This window comes from Bacillus rossius, chromosome 6, assembly GCF_032445375.1.
Source record: "Bacillus rossius redtenbacheri isolate Brsri chromosome 6, Brsri_v3, whole genome shotgun sequence".
NCBI classification, from domain to species: Eukaryota; Metazoa; Arthropoda; class Insecta; order Phasmatodea; family Bacillidae; genus Bacillus; species Bacillus rossius.
The window spans coordinates 56383167-56399270 of NC_086334.1; the positions used below are offsets into that span (position 1 = coordinate 56383167).

The 16104-nt window shown below is 38.6% G+C and overlaps 2 protein-coding genes across 3 annotated transcripts in view; one reads left to right on the forward strand and one right to left on the reverse strand.

The window, feature by feature from the left end:
* The window catches only part of LOC134533221 (piggyBac transposable element-derived protein 4-like), a 42156-nt gene that overhangs the window by 18725 nt on the left and 7327 nt on the right, over window positions 1-16104 (forward strand). The window lies entirely within an intron of this gene.
* The window catches only part of LOC134533220 (cadherin-87A), a 328672-nt gene that overhangs the window by 9141 nt on the left and 303427 nt on the right, over window positions 1-16104 (reverse strand). For both annotated transcript variants that reach the window (XM_063370617.1, XM_063370616.1), the window contains exons 25-36: window positions 15775-15995; window positions 14744-14941; window positions 11432-11603; window positions 9657-9859; window positions 9365-9482; window positions 8895-9184; window positions 6916-7091; window positions 6689-6824; window positions 3228-3352; window positions 3049-3150; window positions 2379-2499; window positions 225-368 (exon numbers count right to left, since the gene is read on the reverse strand). In XM_063370617.1, coding sequence (XP_063226687.1) covers window positions 225-368; window positions 2379-2499; window positions 3049-3150; window positions 3228-3352; window positions 6689-6824; window positions 6916-7091; window positions 8895-9184; window positions 9365-9482; window positions 9657-9859; window positions 11432-11603; window positions 14744-14941; window positions 15775-15995 — 2006 coding nt within the window. The remainder of the gene's footprint in view (window positions 1-224; window positions 369-2378; window positions 2500-3048; window positions 3151-3227; window positions 3353-6688; window positions 6825-6915; window positions 7092-8894; window positions 9185-9364; window positions 9483-9656; window positions 9860-11431; window positions 11604-14743; window positions 14942-15774; window positions 15996-16104) is intronic.

Below are 16104 nucleotides of genomic sequence, written 5' to 3' on the forward strand. Positions count from 1 at the left end.
AATGTTATGATTATCAAAGGGTTGAATTTGTGGAAAAAAAAAAATTACAAAGTAACAATTTAATGCTAGAATATTTTGATATGTTCCCCAATCAGGCAAACAAAAATATTTTAGAAATTATTGTAAAAACAGAGATGGAAGTTTTAAAGTGCTGGATTCAGCGACACGAGCCTGGTCGGCTGTAAGGGGCTGAGAGCCACAGAGAGGAAGGGGGAGCGACTCACGTCTCGGGGCGCGCCGCGCACGGAGCTGTGCGCGCTGCCTGGGCGGTGGGCCGTGCCTCCGGACAGAGTGGCGTAGTCGCCCTGGTCCTCTCCCCCCGGCGGCCGCGCGGGAGGGTGCTGTATCGTGGCGTACGTGTTGTCCACCTGCACAAACCGACCGCTCTCGTCTCAGTCCCGGGGCGTGACAGTTCCATTCCACTGCCGCACGTGCTGGCTTTTTGCAACAAAGAACTTCTTGTGTCGCATCCCCGTCTTTCTTTCTCCCACAGCAATCTCTGTCCTACATTTACAAATGCCACTATCACACTACGAAAAACACATGCAAAATTATAGCTATAAAAAGGATATTTGAATTAAGTATTTAAAGTCACTCTCACAGAATTAGCAAACTAGCCAACAAAGTGAAAACCAGTACAAATATAATTTTAAAGGTTTTCTAAATAAAATAATTAAATATAAAACTAGGTTACCATGATATAATCATCTGATACAACATCTTATTTAAAATATATCATGTCTAAAAAAATACTCTGCTAAGCAGGGGAGAGCAGGGGTCTTGAGCAATACCACAGTTGTGGGAAGGAGGGGGGATGCGGGATTCCTGTTTCCAGATGTTTTTTGATGCCTGAATTTCCCTGATAGTAAAACAATAATTACAAAGTTACTGCTAATAGAATTCATTGAAAACTAGTGATGGGCAAAATCCCATTTTCTCGAATCTGAATCTCGAATTTGAATGCTAAAGAGTACCTACCTTTAATATACCCTTCAAATCTAAATCTAGGTCTCAAGGGTCAAAAATAAAATAATGCACAACAAATAAAAATTTTAACTATGGTGTTGGAACCGTCAACCCTTTAAATGTTCGTTCCACAAACTAAGTTTCCAGAATCAATACATATTGTAATTTTATTTATATAATTACATGTTTGATTACAATATCTTGGGGAATGGTAACATAATATGTATGAAGAAAAAAACTGTACTAGTAAACTTCAAAGGTTATCAGTGTTGAATCTTTTTTCTTCAAATCTTTTTACTTGAATATCGAATCCTTGTAATACTAAGGATTTGATGGTATGTGAGGATTTGATTGGCCCAGCCCTATTGGAAACCTTACAAGTTATGTGATACGCAAATCTCACATTTGCAGTAATGGCCATGGTAAGGTGTGTGCATGTGTTTACGTGTGTGTGTGTACATGTGTACCTGCATGTCCGCGTGCATGTGTATTTTAAAATTGCAGGGTTTGAAAAATTGTCTGTTAAGTGATGGGGACGAAGCCGGACAAAATTATTTGCCCCCGGTCCCTTACTTTCTTTCAACGCCCGTGGATGCATCAGACTTGCAAACAAGAAGTACCATCGATGATTTATTAATGTAAATTCCTATTAAGATGTTTCTCAAGGTACTTAGAGATTCAGACTTACATTTTATTACAAGGATAAAATTTTATGTACCGTATTGATAGGTACAGTGCTAATTTTTTTATACGTATTATGAAGAAATTTTCTTAAGAGTGTTTTACTGTATTTAAAATGAAACTTAGACATGTCACAGCCTATAATTCAAAAACAGTGCTTGAACTTGATAATAGTACTGGCTGCATATTTTTATTAAATAACATATTTATTTCTAAATATGACTTAAACTGTACTAAACAGTACATAAATCATTTTAAATCCATTACAATCTCAAAAATAATTCATCAATAAGCCTTGATCAGTTTTTTTTAAGTGAGTGGTTGATTATAATTATAACAGAGAATAAAGATATTGTCAACATACTGAGCTTTCACATCTTTGTTTAGATCATGTATCAAGTGTATCTATACTATACAATTATACATTACAACTGTGAACCCAAAATCTAAAGAAAAACTTTTTTCTCTCTGAAACACTTCTATTTGAACAACTATAAATCACATACTAATACAATCATTTCTGTCCAAAGAGCTCATAATCATATAAATCACATAAATTTAACCAACTAAATTATTGCATAAAAATTCACATAAATTTAACCAACTAAATTATTGCATATAAATTAAAAGAATCCACACTATTCACATAACTAAAACCAAAAAATCTGACTTCTGGCAAATGACTGGACATGAAAAGGTTACCTAAAATCTCGGTCAAAGTTGTGCAGTACCTGAGAGAAATCTGCCGATTGTCTGCGCTCGTTTGTCTGTGGCGAAGTCGTCAGGACAGCGTTCTCTGGCTCACTGAACACTTGCATTGTAAGCTCTTGCTCCTCGTACAGTTTAAGCTTCCTGTAAACATTTAATTCATGTCAGATATAGGTAATCTCATAACTTTCACAACTCAGCACTGCACAATAGACATAATTTGGTCTTGCCTATATATTAGTTACCCATTGGAAATCAATGTATAAGTACATTCTTACTCTTAATTTTGCTGTTCATATATTTATCAAAATTAAAAGAAGTAAGCAGTATAAACCCCTGTTTTGCTGGCAAGAGATTTTCAAATATTTTATTTTTTATTTCTTTCTTTAACTTTGTCTACAAAGGATTAACCTCTAAAGTTGAACTAAAATCAATTTGTTGTAATTTAATGTACATCAGGGTAAGAATCTACATTGGCATCACATATTGTTTTTTATAGTCCCAGAGTTTCACGAGTAAACAAAAATTAAATGATCAAAACGTTTCAGGAATCAATGGAATAAGGGGGGGGGAAAAAAAAAAAATGAAATTAGTAAAGAGACAGACAGAAAGATGCATTTCCTTTTCAGGATCCTCAGAGTTAGAGCTGAACTGACGTGACTGAACGTGATGAGATCCGCGGCGCTCACTCACTGTTCTATCCAAAGAGGGTTCTCCGTCGTGGTCAGGTCGTCGACAATTTCCTTCTTGATGAGAGCTTCCTTCTTCTTGAGGTCGCTGGGGGGACTGATGATCCTGCAGGAGCAAGCGATCACAGTGTTACATCACAGCACTCGGGCCAGACACGCGGTCGGGAGAGTGGAAACACTGACCAGTTGCGCAGGCAGCAGCAGACGACGATGAACGTGACGCAGCCCACAAACAGCACCACCATGAGAGCAATCAGAGCGGCCAGTGCCGGGTCGAATGCTTCTTCGCGGATGCCAACAAACGCCGGCTGAAAACACAGAGAGTTACAGTTTTAAAAATGCAAGAAATCGTGAGTTTTTGGAATCATTGAAGGTTAACTCTTAAATAACAATAGAGTAAAGGCTCTTTAACCCAGCTTATTCGGCGACACGGCTGTGTTTGATAAGCAATTTTTTTCCGGATTAACAAACGTCAATAAAGATTAATCAGTAATACCAAAGAAAAAATAAACAATCAACTAGAATTAAAAATAAGAGGGAACACAAAAAAAACTTGATTTTTGTCATAAAAATATATTATTAATTTTTTTACAAAATTCCTTTAGTCATCTTCAAAGTACTCTCCATTAGATGCGATACACTTGTCAGTCTTTTTTCCCACTGTTTGAAGCACCTCTAGAACTTTTCAACTTTGATATCCTCCAGAGGCCTTTGCGATGCTGTTTTTGCCGCCTCCACATCATCAAAATGCTTCCCTTTCAGATTTTTGTTCATTCTCAGGAACAGAAAAAAGTCTCATGGGCTAGGTCTAGCGAATACGGAGGGTGGGGAACGACAGACCACACCTGAGAGGCCAAATAGCGGTTCACTCGTAAGGCCGTGTGTGCGGGGACGTTGTCGTGATCACCAAAGTTCCGGGCGTTTCCTCCGCACATCCTCTCGCAAACGTTTTGAAGCTTCCAAATAAAAGTGCTGGTTAACAGTCTGGCCAGGGGGAACAAATTCCCGGTGCACTATTCCACGAACAATAAAAAAGACAATGAACATCATCTTAACATTCTACCTCACTTGTCTTGCTTTTTTGATATGGGGGAGTTGGGAGTCTTCCACTGGCTTGACGCTTGCTTGGTTTCTGAGTCATACCAGTTAACACCAACTCTCATCACTTGCAATGACTTTGATCAAAAAGTTTGGATCACTTTCAATCTCCTTTTTCAAGTCCTGGCTCAAATTCAATCAAATGTTTTTTTTGATCCTATTTAAGAAGGCGAGGAACAAATTTGGCGGCAACATGTCTCATTTGCCTCAGTTAAAAACTGTTGGCACAAGCTCCAACTCACTCCTATTTCTTCTGATATGTTGTCGATCATGAAATAATGATCCTCGATATTTTGGTGGATTTTTCCAACGTTTTCATTGTTTCGAGATGTTAAAGGGCGCCCAGAACGAGCATGGTCTTCAACACTCATCTCACCACGTTTAAATCACCCAAACCACTCAAAAACTTGTATACAGCTCATAGCAATTCTGTTGAAGCATTTGGTAATATTCCGTTGCTGATTTTTCAAGCAGGAAACAAAATTTCAAATGCACTCTTTGTTCTTTTAAATCTGCCATAACGACTTCGCAGGCGGAACACGAGAACAGTAAGAAAAAAAAACAATACTACAATCAAACCTTAACCTACAAACTGATGCCGTCTGGGCAGCTGTTTAGTAAAGGTATCTCCATCTAGCAGGAGAACTCTCTACTACATCTATGAGTGGCAGCGTCTCTCAGTCTGGATTTTTTGGCCCCCACCCCCGTATAATGTTTGAAAAAGTCTCTGATATTACGACAAAACAATGTTGACAATGCATTAATCCACCCGACAAAATAGAATTGTGATCAGCTCGATCACTAATGGATTGCAGAATGTGCAACTGAAGAATGGTGGGATAAAGAATACCAATTGTAGTTTCAACTAAATAAATAAAATGTAATAGAGGAATGGTAATACTAGATTGTCAATAACTATGTAACGTATGTCAGTGGTTGTTTCCATACAACCTTCTGCTATACTGTGAGAGTTTTCATAAATTTTTGTCATTACATATTTAGTTTTTTTTGTTATTATCGATGGGATTTTTTTTTTTTGGGGGGGGGGGGAGGGAGGTGAGGGGAGGAGGATGGTGTATAACTGTCGTGGTTCTGTGCGCTGGGCTCATCAAGTAGGCTGCAGCCAGATTTGGCAAGACAAGTTGTCTGCGTGCCTCGTTGGGAAACAAGCTAGGAGTGCGAGATCACTTGGTGTGGTTGTGAATAGCAGTTTTCCCCCTCCCCTTTTACGGTGGAACGGCACTTCTTGACTGCAGCATAATCAGTGTGCTTGCAGGAAATGGAAGGCGAGAGAGAACTGGATACGATGGTCACATGGAGGTTGGGTAGTAGTGAGGACAGGACTGGCCAGTTCGGGAGCACATGGGAGCGATCGGCCCAATCAGGGTGAGGGTTTGTGGAGTTTAGCGTGGCGTGGGTTTATGTGGCTGGCGAGGGGAGATATGGCAGGCAGAAAGTGTAGTGGACAGATGGGTTTCAGTTTGGTCCATTGTTTTTCGACAAGAAATAGTGACCTGCCTGAAGGAGGTGGTTGAGATGGCCAAGATACGATAAGTAGACATGTCTTTAAGAACGTGCTACTCTCATGAGACGTAGAAAGTAGTAATTGATGATGGTTTATTGGTAGCTGGCATCTCACATATGGTAGGTAGGCTACAAGCATGATTTAGTAGGTAAAATGTATGTTATTTTTGATACGCAAGAGCTCTTTTGATTTCACTAAATTTTTATTAGTTTTGGTTCAACCTTTAGCAAAGATTCTTCTTGGGTTCAAAGTCGGGTATACATTTTTTATAGCTATGTTACAGCAGAGTTATGAGCTCGGTGCGAATTTAGGTTTTTTTTTATTAAGTTTTTTCTTTCTTTCTTTCTTTCTGTTTTAGCGCAGCTACCAGTACCATTAGTTTTGATTTTCATTTGTTTCATAATTAGTATGAGTTTTCTTGTTTGAGAGCTAAGAGTTCCTTAGTAATATAATATTTTTTTTAGTTAATGGAGTATTTTTCTTATTTATTTGTTTTAAATACTACTTTCAGATGCACACTCATCCGAGATGATGTTTTACAGACAGTCAAGGCTTCTCTTTACGATGTTTAGTTAGGTTCATTGTTGTTTTAAATGGTGACTTGGTGTTGTGTCCAAATATGTGAAAGTGGCCAAACATGTGACAGTGTATTGTTGAGAATTTTCACCTTTTTTCTTTCTATTTCTAAACAATCATAACCGTCGGCCCTGCCTCTTAGCCTCGGCTATGGGCCGTTAGGGTGGCTCCAGATACTCTCCAGCAAAAACAAACAGATTCTCTTCTCTTTCACAGACATTTTGTTTAATGCGTTAATCTTTATCAGTCTGAGCATTTGTAGACTTCAGCAGTTCATGATAAAATTACCTGGTGGCTTTACAGAGATTTCTAAAATTTATTTTATGGGAAGAGATGCTCACAACAATACTAACACTGAAAATTTGCTATAACCAAAACTTATTTATACAAATAACTTAAATACCAGTTAATTCAAGGCTAAGGTTTCATTAGTTTCAGTACTCACAACAACGTTCTCAATGGCGAAACCAGCATAGTAATCCTTGAGAAAGTCGTACTTGGCATCGATAACTTTCAGGACTTCTGGGATGGGTGCAATGTTCTGGGTGGATCCGTCCACCACGTGCAGGTACATGTCACACCTGCGACACAAATACATTCACGCTGCCGCATCACGTCGCATCGGGAGGTGCCGTCCCCTGCGGGTCGCCAAGTGTCCCCCCGGACACTCACCAGTCGTGGCGGATCTGCCCCGCGGAGTCGACGTGGTAGCGGATGTCGTCCACCACCACCAGGCTGCTGGTGACGTTCGACAGCTCCGCCACGATCTCGTCTCGCTCCTGGTTCACCTCCTCCGGCGGCCGGGACAGGATCACGCGGATCAGCTGCTCCGGCTCGAAGATCCACACCTGGACATCGTGATGGAACATATGTATGCACTACTTGGCGATGGGTCCAGGGTGTCCACAGTTAGTACTTACCTACTAGATCTAGTACTTTTATAACCTTTTTTTAGTGTTTTAGTACAGATCTAGTACATTTTTCTTTAATATAATAATATTATTGTAACTCCAATATGTTTTATTATTAAGCGTAATTATTTTTAAAAAAACTATGGAATGTATGTGCGTGTGGTGTGATATTTGAGTTCGAGCATTGCAATGTCATTATAACTTATTAAATTGTTAAAAACCATAAAAAATTATAATTAAGTACTTTTTTTCTAATCCAGTACTTTTTTCTCGCCTAAGTTGGTACAAAATATTTTTTCCTTGTGGACACCCTGGATGGGTCTTGAATCTGAACCTCGAATTAGAATTCGCTCTGTTTGACATGAATCTATCAACATGCCTAACAAGATGCTACGGTGTTTCTAGAAATCATAGTCGTGAAATACATCTATCTATAGTGGAAGAGAGTACATCAGATTATTTGTAGAGACAAGATTCTATGGTTTTATTTTTAGGCCAATTTTGTTTTCAAAATGGAGATTTTGGTGTTATTGTATTTATTTTTTATAAATTCTGTTTATTCATAATGGTAGCATATTATTGAACACATATGACACATAAATGTTTTATGATACTAATTTCACCCAAACAGTGTCAAATTGACTGATAATGTACTTAGAACAATAAAAATAAAACTGCAAGTACTTGTACCAAAATGTAAAAAAACAAGTTACTAATAACAATTCTAAGATAAAAAAAGTAAAACAAATTTTTCCAATCTACTTAGTACATACATTTTTGTACAAGCTTCATACTATAAACATTACATTCATTGATTTAAGATATTAAATAAAAAAAAAATATTTTTTTATTATTTGAGATACGTTTTGGTTAAAAATGCTGATTAATTTCATGATAGCAGTTGCATTTCGGTGCTTTATGGTGTATGGAATCAGATTTTAGTCACATGATGTATAGACATGTCACAATACACATATTAGTGTACTGACATGCTTTTCGGTTTATATTGGTGCTATCGCAAATCCAACATAAAATCTGTCCCTAATTATCGGAGTTAAAAATTTCAAAGAAAAATTTCACTGAATTTGAACATAAACGATAATCTATAAATCACATTATGCCAACAAATCAAAAATTATATACCTATCTCATATGAAATAAACTTACGAACAAAATAACCGAACTGAAAGCATAGCATGGTAAGCAGTTTAAATTACAAATGAGTATCATTACAGTATGGACTGCAACGTAACGGGTGAGATTGTCTTTGAAAGATTTGTGCAATGGGAGTGCATGACTTGATGTAAGTTTTTGGACATACGCCATTGCTAACTAAGCACATGTATGTCTGTAGAAGAAAACTACAAAAAAAAAAAAAACAAATAACAAAAACACAAATTAAACAAAAAAATTGCTGTGTTTTTTGTCTCATTTCAACTGTTGTGCCAGCATTTTTAGGGTTCGGTATTTTTGTGCTGTCATCAATTGTGGTTCTTTTTTTTTGTTCTGTTAGTCCAATTTTTCTTATTTTTTTCCCCTTTTTTTGATGGCCCTTTTTCCTGTTGTGGAGTACTGTGTGGTGTTAAATCCTGACAACAGCAATTTTTTGCTTAATTTGTGTTTGTGTCATTTGTGTTTTTTTGTAGTTTTCTTCTACGGACATACATGTGCTTGGCAATGGCGTATGTCCGAAAGCTCACACCAAGTAACGAGTGGGAGTGAGCAGAGGGGGTGACTCACGTGCACTCGGGCGACGGCCTCCCGCCCGGGCGCCGCCCTCTCGCGGGCCACCACTTCCAGCACGAAGCGGTGCTGGTTGTACTCCGCCATGTAGTTGGCCGTCAGCAGCTTGCCCGCCTCCGTCACGTTGAAGGGCGACGGGACGATGGAGCCCGACGAGTGGCTCGAGCCGTACTTGAACAGGTTCGACGCCGCGATGTAGTACGCCAGCGTCCCATTGTCCCCCAGGTCGGGGTCCGTCGCCGTCAGCTTCGTCACCAACTCGTTCACGTTCGCCATCACGTTCACGCCTGGATTCAACCATGGAGGCATGAGTACTCAATATGAAAAAAAATGTGTCTTTCAGTGCATGTTTATTAGTAGCCTTGTATATGTTCATTATATTGAAATTATCACTCACTTTATAATATTTTTAAAATAGTACACATTTATCATTTTGTGAAGTGGTCAGCACAATCAACATTACAAACCTGCATAGTAGTTTCTCTTATCAAACTTTGGAGGGTTATCATTTTCATCCAGGACTATGATTTTAACTTGGGCAATGCTAATGTCCGATTTTAATCTACCCAAATCCGATTTCTCCTCCTGAAATAAAAATAAACACCATTCCCTGATCATAAACAAAACCAATTAGATCTGTATTTTTTTTTAAATGTACCTATCATACTTTATAAGAAATAAGATCTTAGATAATTCAAATGGAAATTTTTCTGGTTTCACAACAGGAAGCATATAAAAAAAAATATTTGGGCGCCTCACCTTAGTTGGATAGTAATTTGGATCATTCGTTGCCTTTATGTACAGTTCGTAGCTGTCTTCCTGCTCCCGGTCAAACACAATGCTCGTGTAGATGCTGCCATCTAGCTTGTTGATGGTGAAGGTGTTGTTGTCATTGCCCAGTATGATGTAGTAGTAGACAAGGGCGTGATTGCCAATGTCGTGATCTATTGCTTCCACTTTACCTGCACAACACAACGTGAATAATTTAAACATGCACAATTCACACTAAGAGCAGGAATACTCATACAAGTTGTTGCAGAACTTTAAACAGATTGACAGAGTACACAGTCAACACTTTTAGGGCAGATGTAAGTTTCACAAGTATGAGCACAGTGTTTTAGTCTGTCAGTCGATACCTGTACGCTTTTTCAGGTAAAAACTTCAATTTACCTTAAATACATTTGCCTGCATTTCAATTGTTTGCCAACTATTTTGAGATGGATTCACAAATGTACGACTGAAAAGAAAAAAATTTCAAGCTTTCTAACCCTGTGTAGCATTCTTATTGACAGGAATTAGAATGAATAAATATACAATACACTACTAACAAATTTTTAACAAATGGTTAAAAAAAGTCAGTCATGCACATTAAATGGTGAATAATTTACTAACTTAGTCTTAAAAATTTTAATTTAACTATTTTTACAATGAAAAGTATTACAGATAATTACATCTGAACAAATAAATAAATAGGTACCTAAATGAAACAATGATAGAACTGCGTATTTAACCAGCTGTCATTCAAAGAAAGTACTGGCAAGACTGGTTCACCAGTCAAGCACTCACTTAAGATGATTTTGTTTATCAGAAGCTCTTTTTATTTTTATATGTGTAAGTATATAAAATTACACATTATATATACATATTATCAATAGCATTATTAGAATATTTGACAGTTTATGCTTATTTACAATTACAACAAACTACATAGATACATCTAAAAAACCAAAATATAATGTACATTTTAATACCTGCCAAAAACTATAAACAAATTAAGAAAAATTTATTTTAAACTCAGTGTAAATAGTCAAAAACTTACAATCATCTCATTTAAATAATAATGATGAAACATAATGTTTGTTTTTGTGTGTATTTACGCTTAATCCATAGTTAAAAAAAAAAATTGAGAGTTAGTTGGTTAAAGATGTTAACTTTTTTTAATGTCTATGCCACAAACTGTTCTAGATAACTGAGCAAAAAGTCACGTTTGAATCAAATGATCAAGAAAACAAAAAGTTATCACTGAGAATGTTTAATAAATATGTATGTAAAACATTTGGCAGTCAGTGATTTGGAAAAACATCTTTTCATAATAGCTGTGTCCTCTTTTGTACAGTCAGCAGCTGAGTTTACTGATAAGCTTTCATTTACATCAGCTGCTGATGATTAATTCTAGGTCGGAAGCTGTACTTTCTGCTGAGGAAAGTCAGTCTCAACGGTAGCAGGCGATAGCGCAAGCCATAAACAGGCACCAGAAAAATGCAATCTTGAACTACATTTCTTCATTGAAAGATTTACCTTTCAAAATACTTCCACATATGGAAGAAGAGAAGGAAAAGGGGGGGGGGGGGGAATCTAACATGCTGCGCACAGAACTAAACAAATCTCCACACTTGACAATGTAAACAATAGTAGCTCGAACAAGCAATGTGAAAAGCATAAGAGAGTTTCACTGTACTAGCCAATAATATTTACTGTGAGCTTATTAGCTAAATTTAAAAGGACAGAAATCATCATTGCTGTGGGTTACTTACCAACAAATTTGGAATCCCTCACATTCTCCAGCACCCGGAACGTATAGGGCGTGGACGATCCGTCGCGAGGGAACTCAGGCACGTTGTCGTTAATGTCTCGCAGCTCAACCACGAGCATGTGCAGTGTTTCGTAGGAAGTGGGCGAGCCGTGATCTTTGGCCACCAGGAACAACTGAAGTCCAGACCAGGTTGCGTTAGCATTCATAACACACTCAGCAAAAAACTCTGCTCATGAATGCATGTACAAAGTTAAAATGTGAAAGTCTATGAACATAACAATGTGGGCAGAATACAGAAAATTTTATCTGACTTTGAAACTGTAAAAAGTAAAACACAATTTTTCTACATAAACAAAGTACAAGACAAACTTTTAATGCTGTTTTATTGTATTGTAATCGGCAGCTTAAGAATTGCAACAAATCAATTTTCGTAGTTAGCAATGGTGTGCCAATGCTAGTTATAAGTTGTTACTCAAATAAAGTATTAAAAATATCTGTCTATTGCTTTTAAAAATAAATGACATCATAGAAAGAACATTTTCGGGTAATTATTCATACAGAACACATTATAATAGGAAAGAAACAAGTTAAAATTCACTTTTTATTCATTATTAAATTTGCAGCTACACTAGGGTCTCGATAATCCGAGCTCCGATAATCCGAGTTCCCAATAATCCGAGTCAGTTTCGGGGGTTATGAGAAAGAAAAAAATATGAATTTTGCAAACACACATACACGTAGGGACGGCCAGGGCTACGTTGAGGAGGAAGGCCTGATGGGGTGAGTTGGGTAAGTGACTGTACATAGCAGGTAGCCGCCCACCCCTGCAGAAGTCGCAAGCATCTATTTTTAGAACATTGGGGGAAACCCCTTTTCTCCGTCGGCCTAGATCCTCCGCCCCCTCGTCACTTCCCCGCGTTCCCTCCAGAGGGCAATTTTTAGTTCCCATAAGTTCTTCGCCGTGAGCACATCTATGTAGTTACGTCCCAGTTCTATTACGAACCAGTATGAGTAAAAGAAAACATACTGAAATATCATTAAGTGATAAATTAGAAGCGCTGACGCGGGTTGATAAAGGTGAGCCGCTAAAAACAATTGCGCGTGATTTAGGAGTGAGTGCTGTTACTGTGGGTGACTGGAGGCGCAACAGACAGAAATTGGAGTTATGGCAAACTCAAAAAAATCTTTCTCAGGCTACAACATCCAGATCTCGTATGAAAAAAAGTGAGTACGAAAAAACAAGTGAAGCTTTGTTTTCATGGTTTTTAGCACAGCGGCAAAAAGGTGTCCCTCTTTCTGGGCCTATATTACAAGAAAAAGCGCAGTATTTTAATATAAATTACAAGAAGGTGAAAGCAATTTTAATGCCAGTAAAGGATGGCTGGATAAATGGAAAAAAAGATACGGTGTGCGGCAATTGCATATCACAGGAGAAAAGCTTTCAGCTGATGCTGCTGGTGCTGAAAACTATGTTCAAAAATTTCAAAGCATGATCGAAGAAGGGGGCTACACACATGATCAATTATATAACTGTGACGAGACTGGGTTAAATTTTAAAATGCTACCTGACAAGAGTCTAGCATCCAAAGACGAGATTTCCGCTCCTGGGCATAAAAAGAGCAAGGAACGAATTACTGTTATGCCATGTTCCAATGCCTCTGGGACACATAAGCTTCGTCCCTTGGTGATAGGAAAATCAAAAAAACCTAGAGCTTTTAAAAATGTAAATATGAACGCACTACCCGTCGCATACAAAAATCAAAAGAACTCGTGGATGAATACGACCATTTTTAAAAATTGGTTCTTCGAGGAATTTGTTCCTTCAGTAGAAACTTTTTTAAAAGAACGACAATTACCGAGAAAAGCACTGTTGGTTATTGACAATGCTCCATCCCATCCAAACGTAGAAGAGCTTTCAAGTGATGAAATTAAAACTGTTTTCCTGCCCCCAAATGTGACTAGCCTCATTCAACCTATGGACCAAGGCGTCATTGCGACAATAAAGAAAAAGTACAGACGCATGCTTCTGACATATATTTTGCAAGAAGAAGAAATTTCATTAGTAGATATGCTAAAAACAGTTAATATAAAAGACGTTATCTATTGGTTAGTTGATGCGTGGTCAGAAATTAAACAGGAAACTATACAGAAATCCTGGTCAAAACTTATAAAACCGAGAGTTTCACAAAGTGAAGAAGAAGAAACAGTTGAAGATGACTGTGATAATATGACTCTATTGAATTTAATGGTGGCAATCCCTGGCTGCGAAATGGAATCCAGTGCTGAAGAGGTTAAGAAGTGGTTAGACAGTGATGAAATTGAAGAATTGACAGATGAGAAAATTATTGAAATGGTCAACAACCGGGATGAGGACACCGAAAAAGACGAACAAGGGGAAGAAGAAACCAACAAAAAAATTAGCCATGCAGATGGGTTTCTACGTTTAGAAAAGGCACTCGAATACGTGGAGCAGCAAGATGACATCACGCCAAATGACGTAATGTTTTTTAAGAAGTGGAGCACACGAGCAGCTGAGAAGCGAGGAGCATTAAAAAAACAAAAAACAATAATATATTATTTAAAAAAATAATAATTATGTATATATTTCTAATCTGCCTTTCAATATGTTTGTATTTTATTTTTATTAAAACATCGACATATGTATTAGAAATTGATTTTGCGTGTTTTTATTCGTATTTCCAATAATCCGAGGTTCTGATAATCCGAGTTGGCCCCGGTCCCATCCAGCTCGGATTATCGAGGTTCTAGTGTACTTTTATTCTGTAAGATTTTTCTCTACAAATGCATTGTCTGAAGATACAACGTGAAATTTAGACAGTTTTGAAAGGTTCGAGAATCTACCTTAAGAGATACACATTTCATCATTATTCAGCTATTACGAGTTCTCGTTACAAGAATATATTCTGCCAATGTCAGTTCTGAAAGTAACAGGTTCCTTTGTAGGCAGTGGTGGATCCAGAATTTTGGTTTGGGGGAAGGCCCTTTGACCCAGCTGAGGGCCTTCTTATAGAAATTTAACATTTGAAAACATACTGTACATGCTTCAAATGGATTAAGTAAGTATAAGTGATTGAAGATTGTACTGTAGGTAGTGTAGTACTAAGAAAGTAGGATGTTATTAAATTTAATTGGAGAATTGTCAGGGGTCGACCCAGATGCATTTTGGTGGGGAGGGGGCCCTTTTTCACCATAACCCCCCCCCCCCCCCCGGGATCCCCGGGAAAAATCTGCAGTTTGCCATGTGTGTAAAAGTGGTAGGTAAAAGGTAATAGTTGCCCAGACATCCACGCACCTCGTACTTGTCCTTGGCCTCCCTGTCCAGGATGATCTTGGTCCTCAGCTCTCCGGTGTCGGGGTCGATGAAGAACTCCTCCGTCTCTTGCTTGTTCTCGTTGCCGACGCGGAAGTGGTAGCTCACGCGGCCGTTCTCCCCCGCGTCCTTGTCCACGGCCTTCACCGTGATCACCAGGTAGTTGGGCAGGCCCGCGCTCTGGGGAGCAGCACACAGGATCAGAGGTAGGTGGAGCTACTGGTGGCCGATGGGGGTGATCCCCCCTCTAACTAAAAATAACTAGAAAGACTTTTCAGGATGTCAGAAATTCCTTAAAATAGTCAAGGTGCTATTAAGCTGGACTCATAATGATCCGTCTCATCCGTCCATCAATTACGTGATATGCAGCCAATCAGATGTATATATTTTAGAGTTTGTTTAACCATTTATAAACGCTTAGCGTACATGGTTCGTAAACTGGTAAAACTTTACAACAGAAATTTCCTCGAAAATATAAGCTGTAATAGTTGTTAGCGGCATCCAAGTGGAAAAATATTATGATGGATATGTGGATCATTGTGAACCACTCGGCTTGCTGATATATATAAAAAAATTCCCTTCCTTCGATCGATGCAAATCACTGGCTATCATACATAACAGGTATATCGCCAACTGCAGTTCAACTGCTTGCAGAAATTGATGCATGCAGAAATTATAGCTTCTTAATTTAGACTCACATTCTCACAATCCTCTAATAACTTTCCCTCCTGCTTGTAGGACAAGTGAGTTTAAATTGGACACAATGAACTGCAATTCTAATCTTGCCATCTTGAAATCATCCAGTGTGTGTTATTTACATCACCTGCTGTTATGAGCAGCATGGTTTCAAAAGTGTTCAGTTTAGAACAAATGTGCTATGTTTATGAGCCAGAGTTGTGATGTTGTAATGTTTTAAAGTCATATGCAAGCCAAATGATGTGATCATCGCTCACTGTACTAAGCACTTTGGAAACAATATAGATGCAGCTGTTAAGGCGAGTGCACTAACTCACCTCGGGAACTTCGACGGTTGCGTTCAGGTTCGACGGCATGATGAACACCGGCTTGTGCTGGTTCACGTTGAGAACGGCGACGTTCACCGTGGCCTGGTCGGTGAACTGGCCGTTCCCGTCGCCGTCGCGACCTTGCACCACCAGCAGGAACTCGCGCGGCTCGCCGACCAGCGACTTGGCCGGGTACAAGATACCCTTCTCCTCGTCCAGCCTGAAAACATCTGCAGCATTCCGCGTGTCAGCATCCCGACGTCCGCGTGAATGAACATTTGTCGTCTCGTTGACTTCAGGTTCATTACAGAGGCATGAGGGGTGAATTGATGAGGTGGA